At 35.8% G+C, this 12,490-nt stretch overlaps 2 protein-coding genes across 2 annotated transcripts in view; one reads left to right on the top strand and one right to left on the bottom strand.

Moving 5' to 3' along the window:
- Nucleotides 1-1,094: 1,094 nt before the first annotated feature.
- On the top strand, nt 1,095-2,744 carry LOC134723107 (uncharacterized). Its single transcript, XM_063586746.1, has one exon. It carries the CDS (start codon nt 1,095-1,097, stop codon nt 2,742-2,744), a length of 1,650 nt encoding a protein of 549 aa, XP_063442816.1.
- Nucleotides 2,745-6,252: 3,508 nt separating this feature from the next.
- Nucleotides 6,253-12,490, bottom strand: part of LOC134722180 (ribosome biogenesis protein bop1-like) — a 28,521-nt gene continuing 22,283 nt past the window's right edge. The window contains exons 18-20 of the mRNA XM_063585762.1: nt 8,836-8,920; nt 8,220-8,327; nt 6,253-6,433 (exon numbers count right to left, since the gene is read on the bottom strand). Coding sequence (XP_063441832.1) covers nt 6,280-6,433; nt 8,220-8,327; nt 8,836-8,920 — 347 coding nt within the window. The 3' untranslated portion in view covers nt 6,253-6,279. The remainder of the gene's footprint in view (nt 6,434-8,219; nt 8,328-8,835; nt 8,921-12,490) is intronic.

Below are 12,490 nucleotides of genomic sequence, written 5' to 3' on the forward strand. Positions count from 1 at the left end.
TAACACTTGTAAAATTTCGGATTAACACAGTTATTTCTGATTCATGACCTTGTCCACTAACAAGTTGTCAAATAACACTTGACGAAAACTCTATAGGTATCCCTTTAATCTGAATTGTTATTAATTAGTCGTACAAAAAAGGAAAATTTGAAAAATGATAAACTTAAATGTCTAGCTACGCTGCTATTTAATATATGTAATCATATCTAGCAGGAAATTAAACGCCTTATACAAACTGAAAATGTGCAGTTTCTTATTGTTTATATGTTTAAATAGTTTACCATAAATGATAATAGATATGAAAATGCAATTTTGTAAATTGGTGCACTGACTCAAGGATTTGTATATATAAATCCTCGATTAACTGCAATGCTTGTAACATATTGCATGTCCTTGTAGACATTTATGTAAAAATTAAGGATTAAGTATGTTGAATCTTCACAACTAATGACAAATTTTACATAAGGAAAAAGCATGCGTTGTGTTCTTCTCATATATGTATGTTATGATGGTATGATACTAAACCCCTAACGGGAAGGATTGTGCCTGATGTTCATATGATGAGGACTTAATCTTTTACTCAGTGTAATTGAAGTCTGGAGCTGGCATGTCAGTTAACTGTTAGAAGTCTGTTGTTATTTATGTATTATTGTCATTTTGTTTATTTTCTTTTGTTACATCTTCTGACATCAGACTCGGACTTCTCTTGAACTGAATTTTAATGTGAGTTTTGTTATATGCGTTTACTTTTCTACATTGACTAGAGGTCATATGGGGAGGGTTGAGGTCTCATAAACATGTTTAACCCCGCCGCATTTTTGCGCCTGTCCCAAGTCAGGAACATCTAGCCTAATGTTAGTCTTGTAATATTTTTAATTTTAGTTTCGTGTGTACAATTTGGAGTTTATCACTGAACTAGTATATATAGTTGTTTAGGGGCCAGCCGAAGGACGCCTCCGGTGCGGGAATTTCTCGCTGCATTGAAGACCTGTTGGTGATCTTCTGCGGTTGATTTAACCTGGTTGTATAGCTAACTAAACCTCTCACTAGTATGAAAGTCGCATACGATTCAAAGTTATTTTTTCCATTTCAGAATGTCTGCAGAATTATGTGCTGGTTGTCTCCGGGATGGTCTGGAAACTGGCGCTGACTTTTGGTGTACTACATGTTCTGAACATGTTTGCAAATCATGTGCCGATGTCCATAAGAAATTACCAAGTCCACATAATATAGTTAGGCGAAATATTCAAAAATCACAAGACTTTCCAACACAAACTTCACTTCATGAAAGTGCAGCTAATGTGCATAGATCGTCAGAACACTGCACATTTCATTCGGACCAAATACTGAATTTATGGTGTAATGAACATGATAAAATAATATGTTCCAAGTGTGAACAAGAGGAACATTCCAACTGTACATCTATAATGTCTGTCGAACAGGCAATTATAGAGATTCAAGAAGGAACACAGATTGACGATTTAAAGAAAGAAACTTTGGACTTGATGCATAACATGGAAAAAATAATGGGAGAATTAAATAACGCATTGTCGGAATCACTTACAGAAAAACAAAAAATCAAAGACAAAATATCTGAAATTCGGAAGCAGATCAATTCACATTTGGATTACATAGAAGTTAAAATATTATCAGAAGTTGAAGAGACGTGCAAGGATTACACACAGAACACAAATGAAACTGTGAGCAGCATGAGACACATGTATGAAGATCTGACCACTTGGAGGCATAAAATTGGCTCAGTTAGGCCACATCAAATCGATTCAAATATGTTCAGAACCCTTAAATTTGTGAAATTAGAAACTGAAAGACAAAAGGCAGTTGTTGACGATGTTCAAGAGAAAGCTATCACTAGGAAAATGGAATTCACACCTTCAGAAGAAGTAATTAATTTTCCAGATTCAGTCCACTCAATGGGCACCATTGATGTGACAGATACTGTCCATACATATTGTCGGTCAGACTCAGAAAGATGCATTTCATTATTGAAATCATTTAGTTCCTCACAATTAGGTGAAGATGTGAGAGTTTTTCGATGTTGCTTTATTCCCAATAATCGTCTTCTTTTCTGTGCCTTCAATGAAAACTGCTTGTATTCTTGTAAGACTGATGGATCCGATGTAATTGTAATGTACTTAGATCACCAACCGCTAGGTGTCGCGATGTGTGACAGTAGACATGCGGTGGTCACTGTCGGCTCTGGAATCCAACTCATAGACACACAAACAATGACAGTTGTAAAGCTTATTACAGATGACGGAAACTTCTGGGCAGTATGTACATTGTATGAGAAAATGTGGGTTAGAAGTCAAGGATGGACACTAAGTAACATTGATAAAGATAATGGTAGAATAATAAAGCAAATAAAAACAATATTTGATCCCAGAGATACATTCATGAACAAATATGGTGATATTTTCTGCTCAAGTAACTATGGTGATAAGGTCTATATTGTAACTTCAACTGGACAACAAAGAGAGTTCTATTCCAGTCATGATCTAAAATTACCGAAGGGAGTAGCTGTGGATAACAATGACAATGTTTATGTGGCAGGATATATCACCTATAATATTCATAAAATATCTCCCAATGGAGAAGGGGAGGTGATACTAAGTTTTGATGATGGAATAAGACAACCACGTGGATTAAGTTATAATCGAGAAACAAATGAACTTCTTGTTATTCTTGACGATGGTAAAACCGTCAATATATACAAAACACAATAGTCAGTTAAGGTCTGATAAAATTGAGAATGGATACATTGATTTGTCAGTGTTCTCAAGATATCTAAGATTTTATTCAACTGAAGTCCGAGTACATTAATCATGTGAAGTGGAAATGTTTTTATGAGTTTAAACTATAAAGAAAGTATTGTTTCTTTTCCCCGCTTCCTAATTTAATCAGTATTATATTTTATTTCTCTTTATTTTTTGAAATCTTGAAGTCTAACTAAAATGATAATAACCATAACTATCAAATATCAGTAAATTACAGACGAGTCTTGTTGCTTTATAAGATCAGTCCTAAACTAAAGCGTATTACAATACAAGTGTCTGGCATACACAACTGGTATCTATCTATGAGTTTATTTACTCAATCACCAATAAATTGACCAACAGTTTTAACTTAAAAAACCTTCTGATTGATGCCCAAGAGGTCCTTAATTTTATACACACCATGTATGTAAGTAGAATCTCTTGATTAGAAAATGTAATGTAAGTGTGACACCTCTGAAATTTTTCCAGCTCTGGTTTCTAATGTAAAATCTCTGGATCTTTTAAGGTTTGGTTTCTAATGTAAGTGTGAAACCTCAGGTTGGCTCTTATGATGTCTGGTTTCTAATATAAGTGTGAAACATCTGATCGAATCTTTTTTTGGTCTGGTTTCTAGTGTAAGTGTGAGACCTCTGATTGGCTCTTTTGATGTCTGGTTTTTAATGCAAGTGTGAATTCTCTGATTGATTATTTTGTTGGTCTGGTTTCTAGTGCAAGTGTGAAACATCTGATCGACTCTTTTGTTTGTCTGGTTTCCAGTGCAAGTGTGAAACCTCTAATTGACTATTTTCATGTCTGGTTTCTAATGTCAGTGTGAAACCTCTGATTGACTATTTTCATGACTGGTTTCTAATGTAAGTGTGAATCCTCTGATTGACTATTTTCATGTCTGGTTTCTAATGTAAGTGTGAAACCTCTGATCGACTCTTTTTCTGGTCTGGTTTCTAGTGTAAGTGTGAAACCTCTGATTGACTATTTTGATGTCTGGTTTCTAGTGAAAGTGTGAAACCTCTGATTGACTCTTTTGATGTCTGTTTTCTAATGTAAGTGTGAAACATCTGATCGACTCTTTTTCTTGGTCTGGTTTCTAGTGGTAGTGTGAAACCTCTGATTGACTCTGTTGATGTCTGGTTTCTAATGCAAGTGTGAAACCTCTGATTGACTCTTTTCATGTCTGGTTTCTAATGTAAGTGTGAAACATCTTATCGACTCTTTTTTTTGGTCTGGTTTCTAGTGTAAGTGTGAAACCTCTGATTGACTCTTTTTATGTCTGGTTTCTAATGTAAGTGTGAAACCTCTGATTGACTCTTTTGGTGTCTGGTTTCTAATGTAAGTGTGAAACCTCTGATTGACTCTTTTGATGTCTGGTTTCTAATGCAAGTGTGAAACCTCTGATTGACTCTTTTGGTGTCTGGTTTCTAATGTAAGTGTGAAACATCTGATCGACTCTTTTTTTTTTGGTCTGGTTTCTAGTGTAAGTGTGAAACCTCTGATTGACTCTTTTCATGTCTGATTTCTAATGTAAGTGTGAAACCTCTGATTGACTCTGTTGATGTCTGGTTTCTAATGCAAGTGTGAAACCTCTGATTGACTCTTTTCATGTCTGGTTTCTAATGTAAGTGTGAAACATCTGATCGACTCTTTTTTTTTGTCTGGTTACTAGTGTAAGTGTGAAACCTCTGATTGACTATTTTCATGTCTGGTTTCTAATGTAAGTGTGAAACCTCTGATTGACTATTTTCGTGTCTGGTTTCTAATGTAAGTGTGAAACCTCTGATCGACTCTTTTTTTGGTCTGGTTTCTAGTGTAAGTGTGAAACCTCTGATTGACTATTTTGATGTCTGGTTTCTAGTGAAAGTGTGAAACATCTGATTGACTCTTTTGATGTATGGTTTCTAGTGTAAGTGTGAAACCTCTGATTGACTATTTTGATGTCTGGTTTCTAATGAAAGTATGAAACATCTGATTGACTCTTTTGGTTTCTGGTTTCTAGTGTAAGTGTGAAACATCTGATTGACTATTTTGATGTCTGGTTTCTAGTGTAAGTGTGAAACCTCTGATTGACTATTTTGATGTCTGGTTTCTAGTGAAAGTGTGAAACATCTGATTGACTCTTTTGATGTATGGTTTCTAGTGTAAGTGTGAAACCTCTGATTGACTATTTTGATGTCTGGTTTCTAATGAAAGTATGAAACATCTGATTGACTCTTTTGGTTTCTGGTTTCTAGTGTAAGTGTGAAACATCTGATTGACTCTTTTGATGTCTGGTTTCTTATGTAAATGTGAAACCTCTGATTGACTCTTTTCATGTCTGGTTTCTAATGTAAGTGTGAAACCTCTGATTGACTCTTTTCGTGTCTGATTTCTAGTGTAAGTGTGAAACCTCTGTTCGACTCTTTTCATGTCTGGTGTTTAATGTAGTGTGACACCTTTGATTGACTCTTTTGATGTCTGGTTTCTAGTGTAAGTGTGAAACCTCTGTTCGACTCTTTTCATGTCTGGTGTTTAATGTAGTGTGAAACCTCTGATTGAGTCTTTTTATGTCTGGTGTTTAATGTAAGTGTGAAACCTCTGATTGACTCTTTTCGTGTCTGATTTCTAATGTAATTTTGAAACCTCTGATTGACTCTTTTCGTGTCTGGTTTCTAATGTAAGTGTGAAATATCTGATTGGCTGTTTTCAGGTCTTGTATGGTATAGAGGGTTATTTTCATGTGAAAAATTTTGTTATTTTCATTGGATAAGGTATTCAAAATATTTTGGCAGTTATTATTTGGTGGATTGAATCTTTTATAAATACCTTTTCTTGTACACATTTTAAAATAGTGCAATTTATTTCATCAATTTTGTTCTACCAGCAAAATTAAGCAAAATATTTGCACCCAGCAAAAATACAGTATCCATGTTAGTGTGAAACCTCTGATTGGCTCTTTTCATGTCCTGTTTTCTTAATTCTAATGGAAGTGTTAAACCTCTGATTCTATATTCTCAAGTGTTAGAAAACCATTTGAAATTGGTTTCCATAAATTTTTGTTGGGTGAAATATTTTAAATTTGAATTTGTCAGTTTTTAAGACTAACCCTTTATAAATTTTCCTTAAAGTTCAGTATTCAGTGTAATACTTTTTGATTGTTCTTTAGAGAAAAAACATTTGCTTTCTAATATCATACCTTAACATTGGGTTATTGAAATTATGGGGAAATCCATCCCTCACTATAATGAAGAGCAAGAGAGTCAGTAAAGATAAATTCGTGGGGAGGTATTTCACGCAGACCTCTACTGATGCAGCATGTACCTCAGCAACAAGTTGTGAACATCAGAAAAGATATACCAGGGGGTTGAGGTAATTATAGCAGACATCTACTAATGCAGCATGTAGCATAGCTGAAAGCAGACAAAGGAAGGCTTTTCTTTCATTCAATAAACATCTCTTTAGCTGATAAGTGTTCAGCAAACAAAGATTTTAATTTTGTTGATCTTATTTTTATTTAGGTAAACAATCTAATAGTTCCATCAGCTCCACTGGAGAACACCCAAGGTTGTGTTGGATGGAACTCACAGTCTATTACACCTAAATCTTTTGTTATTTTATGTCCATGTAAAACTTTCACAGGTACTATCAAAGGATTCTGTAGTAAATCACTGAAATAAAAAAGAAACAATAAGTATGGATTGTATCACTAATTTGTAAACTGCTCTTTTAGAAAACTTCTCCTTAATTCTTTGTAAATTTAAAATAATTGATTGATGTTTTTGTATAATAGATATTTTTTGTTATACATGTCAAATGGCAGTTGTTATCAAATAATTCGTTTCTATGTATGTTAACGTTTGTCTGTTTTTGTTGCACTACAGTTTTCCTGTTGTTCCTTTGTGTTTTTCACTTATAGCTGATTTGTTTCCCTCTGTTTTAATTTGTTACCTGAATTTGTCATAATCAATTTATGACTTTTGAACACCAGTATACTACTGTTGCCTTTATCACTATTGGCTATTCAAAGTGCTCTCAGAAAGAACCATAAAATTGTGATTGGATTTAAACAAACCTGTCAATAGTGGGGGTGTTTTAAACTGAGATGCGGAGTATACATCAATGAGACATCCCAAAAACAAAATAAGCACAATACATCATGAGGCAAAAAGGTACCAGGATTAAAATTTAATACGCCAGACGTGCGTTTCGTCAACATAAAGTACCTCAGTGACGCTGATATCTAAATAGTTAATAAAGCCAAACAAGAACAAAGTTGAAAAGCAATGAGGATCCAAAATTCCAAAAAGTTGTGCCAAATACCGCAAAAATAATCTTTGCCTGGGATAAGAAAATCCTTTGTTTTTGAAAAATATAAAGTTTTGTAAACAGGAATTTTTTTTAAATGACCACATAAATGATATTCATACCAACACAGAAGTGCTGCTACTGGGCTGGTGATATCATCAGGGGCTGAAATGTCCACCAGCAGTGGCATCAACCCAGTGTTGTGAAAAGTTATCAAAGGTATGAGGATTATAAACCGTGTTTAAATACATAATTTTTTGCAATAAAACCTTTTTAGTCTTGAGCTGTTTGCAGGATTTAATGAAATACATTTTTTTTTCAAGCTGTCAATAAAAACCAATACTATCATTTTAAACGGATTATATTATCAGCTCACATATGACAACTGCTGTTAGATTAAAAATCTAATTTATAATTTTTACAATTATGTACATAACATAATGCTTTACAATTACTGACTGTCTTTTGATGATGTTAATATTTATAGTATAACTAATCGCCGTATTTGAATATAAAAAATAAGACAACACGTGACCGAACGACACATGGATTAAACGAGTGCGCAGCACGAGTTTAATCCATAGCAGCGTTCGGTCACAAGTTGTCTTATTTTTGATATTCAAATAAGGCGATTAGATATACTTTTTATTACATTGGCTATTAATGGCTTTTTTTTATGAAATTAATGCAGAAAATGTAAGGAACTATATTATTTTCCTACGCATTCACAATTTGTTTTGATCCGACGTTATCGACGTCTTGACAACGCCTATTGTTGTATGACGTCAGAGAGTGAAATAACCATGTTTATTTCACATGTGAAATTATCGGTTTTTATTCAACTGGGAATTCAATGTAATTCATTGCAACCAATGTAATAAGAGGTTTGAGTGACATATGAAGTCCTGATAAACACTGAGGCCGACAATCAAAACAATTTGTACAGAAATAGCTTATAATAATTTTCTCAACAACCCCACCAAAGAGTTACAGACCAATGCCATCAATAGAGTCTCGAACACAGCAAGAAAAACTCTGGAGGTGGGCTTCAGCTGGACCTTAACAATAATGCAAACTAGACCTTCATTGTTTTTCTTTTCTTAGTAATGTTTGTTGGTCTTTAATATAATTTAATCATCATCTACTTACTTATATACCATTCCATGACAGACAATAACTGTTCCATCATCTGATGCTGAGGCAAATAAGGGATACCTCTTGTGGAAGCTCACTTGTCTTATTGCCTTCTTATGATGCCTAAATAACAAATGTTTTAATTACTTGAATGACAAAAGATAATAACATTGGTTAATATATATGGACCTGGCAAGGTACAGACTTCCAATAGACATGCTTTATGGGCTTTGCTCATTGTTGAAGGTTTACAGTGACCTATAGTTGTTAATTTCTGTGTCATTTTGGTCTCTTATGAAGAATTGTCTCATTAGCAATCACGTCACATCTTCATCTTTATACAAAGAAAGAGTAAGCTTGAGACAAAACACTTGATTTGAATGTTGTCTTACAGGCTTCGATTTATTACTTGTTATTTTTCAATACAAATCAACTCCATGTGTGAAATTCAGCTTTATAAATGTAATAATTAAACAAGGATCCTGAAATTATATAACATCATTTATTCTTTATAATGTTTGTACATTTTCTGTGTGTAAAAAGCAGTCAAATTTAAGTATTCCAAATGTTGAGAACTGTGTCGGTTTCTAATACAAGTCTATTATCAATCATAACATGAGCTAGAACTCACCTGAGAGTTTGGTAAGGTTTGGTTGAAAGATCAAGGTCAAACCAGGTCAGTTTACAATCATAACTCCCTATCACAAGATTATCACCTGAAAATATCATAATATTATTTAACATGGAGTTTTCTATCTGTGGTCTTACTGAAACTTGATGGTAAATTAATCAACCACAGATATTACATGGTGGTTGTTCCACAGGGCAGTAGTATGCGTCTAGTGTGGTTGTTTTTCTTATGAAAAGCAGCTGCCGCTGGCTAGCTTGCATATGTGAGCGAAAAGAGAGCCGAGTGAGTAAGCCTCTCCTGCCAGTACATAGCCTCTACACTGTCAAGACCTCTACAGTGCCTCCCCGCGACAGCACATGGTAACTGGGATCTAGTATCTCAGGCTTTACTGTAGAGGATCTTGGAGTAGCAAGGACCCCAAAGACGCAGTGTGTAGGCCCACCGGTGTGTGGATATAGCACTCGTCAACCTTGCCCCAGCTATGGGTAAATAGTCAGCCAGATAGGGGCTGTAAGCCAGGTAAGGCAACCTGTCTAGGATAGAGAACTCTAAACAAACTGGGTAGATCACCACTCACCAGCCCAGCAAGGCAATTGATCTAGAGGACGGGAACCTCAACAACAAAACCCCTGGTCCTCCAAGTTGGGGGTTAAGCATTAGGCTAATAACCTCATCTTATAAAACAAACAACTTATTACAGAAATCAACACAAGAAATCAACAAACAGCAGGTATCCATGAGATGATGGGCTGCACAGGCAGCAATATGATTGTACAAGGAGAAAGCCCAACTCGGGAGACCTTAGACAGGAACCAGAATCTCATGGATCCCAAAAAGACCATTAAGATCGGCGCGTGGAATGTAAGAACTATGTTCCAGGTCTCAAAAACTGCGCAAGTTATAAGAGAGATGGAAAGATACGAACTAGGAATATTAGGCATCAGTGAATGCAGGTGGACAGAGTCAGGAAAAATAATTACACAGGGTCATACCATCATATACTCCGGCAGAAATGACAACCAACATACAGAAGGAGTGGCAATCATTATGAATAAGGAATGTACAAAGAGCTTGATTGAATGGGAACCTATAAATGAGCGATTGATCAGAGCTCGCTTTAATTCCAGCTATGCCAAGACAACAATAATTCAGTGCTACTCACCTACAAACGATGCAGAAGAAATCAAAGACGCTTATTATGAAGCTCTTCAGGCTCAGATTAGCAAAACACCACTTCATGATGTCCTTCTGATTATAGGAGACCAAAATGCTAAGGTTGGAAAACTTAATACAGAACATGAAAGAGCTATGGGAAAAGAAGGTCATGGTGTGATGAATGAAAATGCAGAGAGACTGGCAAGTATGTGTTCTACTAATGGATTAGTTATTGGAGGAACCCTATTTAAGCATAAAGACATACACAAAATCACGTGGAATTCTCCAAACAACAGGGACAAAAATCAGATTGACCACATTATCATAAATGGCAAATGGAGGCGATCTTTCCTGGATACCCGAGCATATAGAGTAGCAGATGTGAACAGCGACCATCATTTAGTTATAGCTAAACTCCAACTAAAGCTGAAAAAGGTAACAGAAAATAACAAATCTGGGAGAAAGATTCTCAATGTCAATCGTCTGAAAGAACCTGAAATCAAACAAAAGTTTGTCATCGAACTCAGAAACAGATTTCGAGTATTAGAAGATTTTGATCAAACTGAAGACAGTTCCATAGAAAAGAAATGGGAAAACATCAAAGAGGTATATCAAAACACAAGTGAAAAGATCATTGGGTTCCGTAAGAGCAGTAGTAAGCAATGGTTAACATCAGACACATGGAAAGCAGTCGATGAAATAGCAAAACTTAAAGAAAAGGTCCTCAGCACTAGGTCATCAAGGTTAAAAGAACAAACACAGAAAGAATATGCAGAGAAAGATAAAGAGGTGAAAAAAAGAGCTAGGAAAGATAAAAAGAACCATCTGGAAGAACGAGCTGAAGAAGCAGAAAAGGCTGCCGCAAGAGGTGACTTAAGTACAGTCTACAAGATCACAAAAGAACTGTGTGGACAATCTAAACAACCACCTCCAGTAAAAGACAATAATGGAAAAATCATCACAACTGAAAGGGAACAAGCTGCACGTTGGGTAGAACACTTTAAGGCTGTTTTGAATAGACCTGAGCCAATAAATGAATTCCAGGGAGCACCCCAACTTGAAGAATTAGATATAAGAACTGACCCACCATCTAAAGAAGAAATAACAAAGGCAATTAAATCCATGAAATCAGGAAAGGCAGCAGGCATAGATGGACTTCAAGCAGAACTACTGAAAGCCGACATCAATACAGCAACTGCCATACTACATGATCTTTTCAAAGACATATGGGAAGAAAACAAAATCCCTGAAGACTGGTCAAAAGGTCTTATCATTAAACTATCAAAGAAAGGTGATCTTGGGAACTGTGACAACTGGAGAGGGATAACATTACTCTCAATCCCAAGTAAAGTGTTTTGCAGAATACTGTTAAACAGAATAGACTCCTACTGGATGACAGGTTGAGACAGGAACAAGCTGGGTTTCGAAAAGGGAAAGGATGCATTGATCAGATATTTGCACTTAAGAACATCATTGAGCAGTGTATAGAATGGAAGACACCTCTATATATCAACTTTATTGATTTCAAGAAGGCATTCGACAGTTTACACAGAGAGACTCTTTGGACAATTCTTATATCATATGGAGTACCACAAAAGATCGTCACAATGATAAAATGCTTTTATACCAACTTTGAATGTGCTGTGATACTCAACAACAAGGAAACGGACTGGTTTGAAGTACAATCTGGAGTACGACAGGGCTGCATCATCTCACCCATCTTATTCCTGGTTGCCATTGACTGGGTGATGCGGAAGACCACCAGTGACAAGAAAAGAGGCATCACATGGTCAATGTTTACAACCCTAGAGGACCTTGACTTTGCTGATGATATAGCACTCCTTTCATCAAAACAAGATCATATGCAAGAAAAGACAGATCGGCTAAGCCATTTTGCAAGCCAAATTGGACTGGAATTAAATGCAAAAAAGACTCAAGAAATGCGACTCAACACAACATCAAACTTACGACTAGAAGCTGAGGGTACAGAAATCCAACAAGTAGATAAATTTACCTATCTAGGAACTGTCGTTAGTACAGAAGATTCAACCAAAAAAGATATTAAAAGTAGGCTAGCCAAGGCAAGATCTGCATTTCAAAGACTACGACCAATTTGGAAGTCTAGCCAATACAACAGAAAAACAAAGATCAGGCTATATAACAGTAATGTTAAATCTGTCCTTCTGTATGGAAGTGAATGCTGGAGAGTAACAAAAACAGATATGAGATCGCTCTCAAGTTTCCACCACAATTGTCTGAGGCGAATTTGTAAAATCTTTTGGCCAAACCGTATCTCAAATGACCATCTCCTGGAAACGACCAAGTCCATGTGTATCCTCAAAGAAATACAACAGAGGCGCTTCAGATGGCTGGGGCATGTTCTCAGGATGCCTGTTTCCAACATAACCAGGACAGCTCTTAGATGGACACCCCAGGGGAAGAGACCAAGAGGAAGACCCAAAACCACCTGGCGTCGAACAATTGAGGCAGAACTAAAGGA

Source organism: Mytilus trossulus, chromosome 6 (assembly GCF_036588685.1).
Source record: "Mytilus trossulus isolate FHL-02 chromosome 6, PNRI_Mtr1.1.1.hap1, whole genome shotgun sequence".
In the NCBI taxonomy this organism is placed as follows: domain Eukaryota; kingdom Metazoa; phylum Mollusca; class Bivalvia; order Mytilida; family Mytilidae; genus Mytilus; species Mytilus trossulus.

What these genes read in the sequence shown, in the direction of transcription:
- LOC134723107 (XM_063586746.1), top strand. Translation starts at nt 1,095, where the DNA reads ATGTCTGCAGAATTATGTGCTGGTTGTCTCCGGGATGGTCTGGAAACT.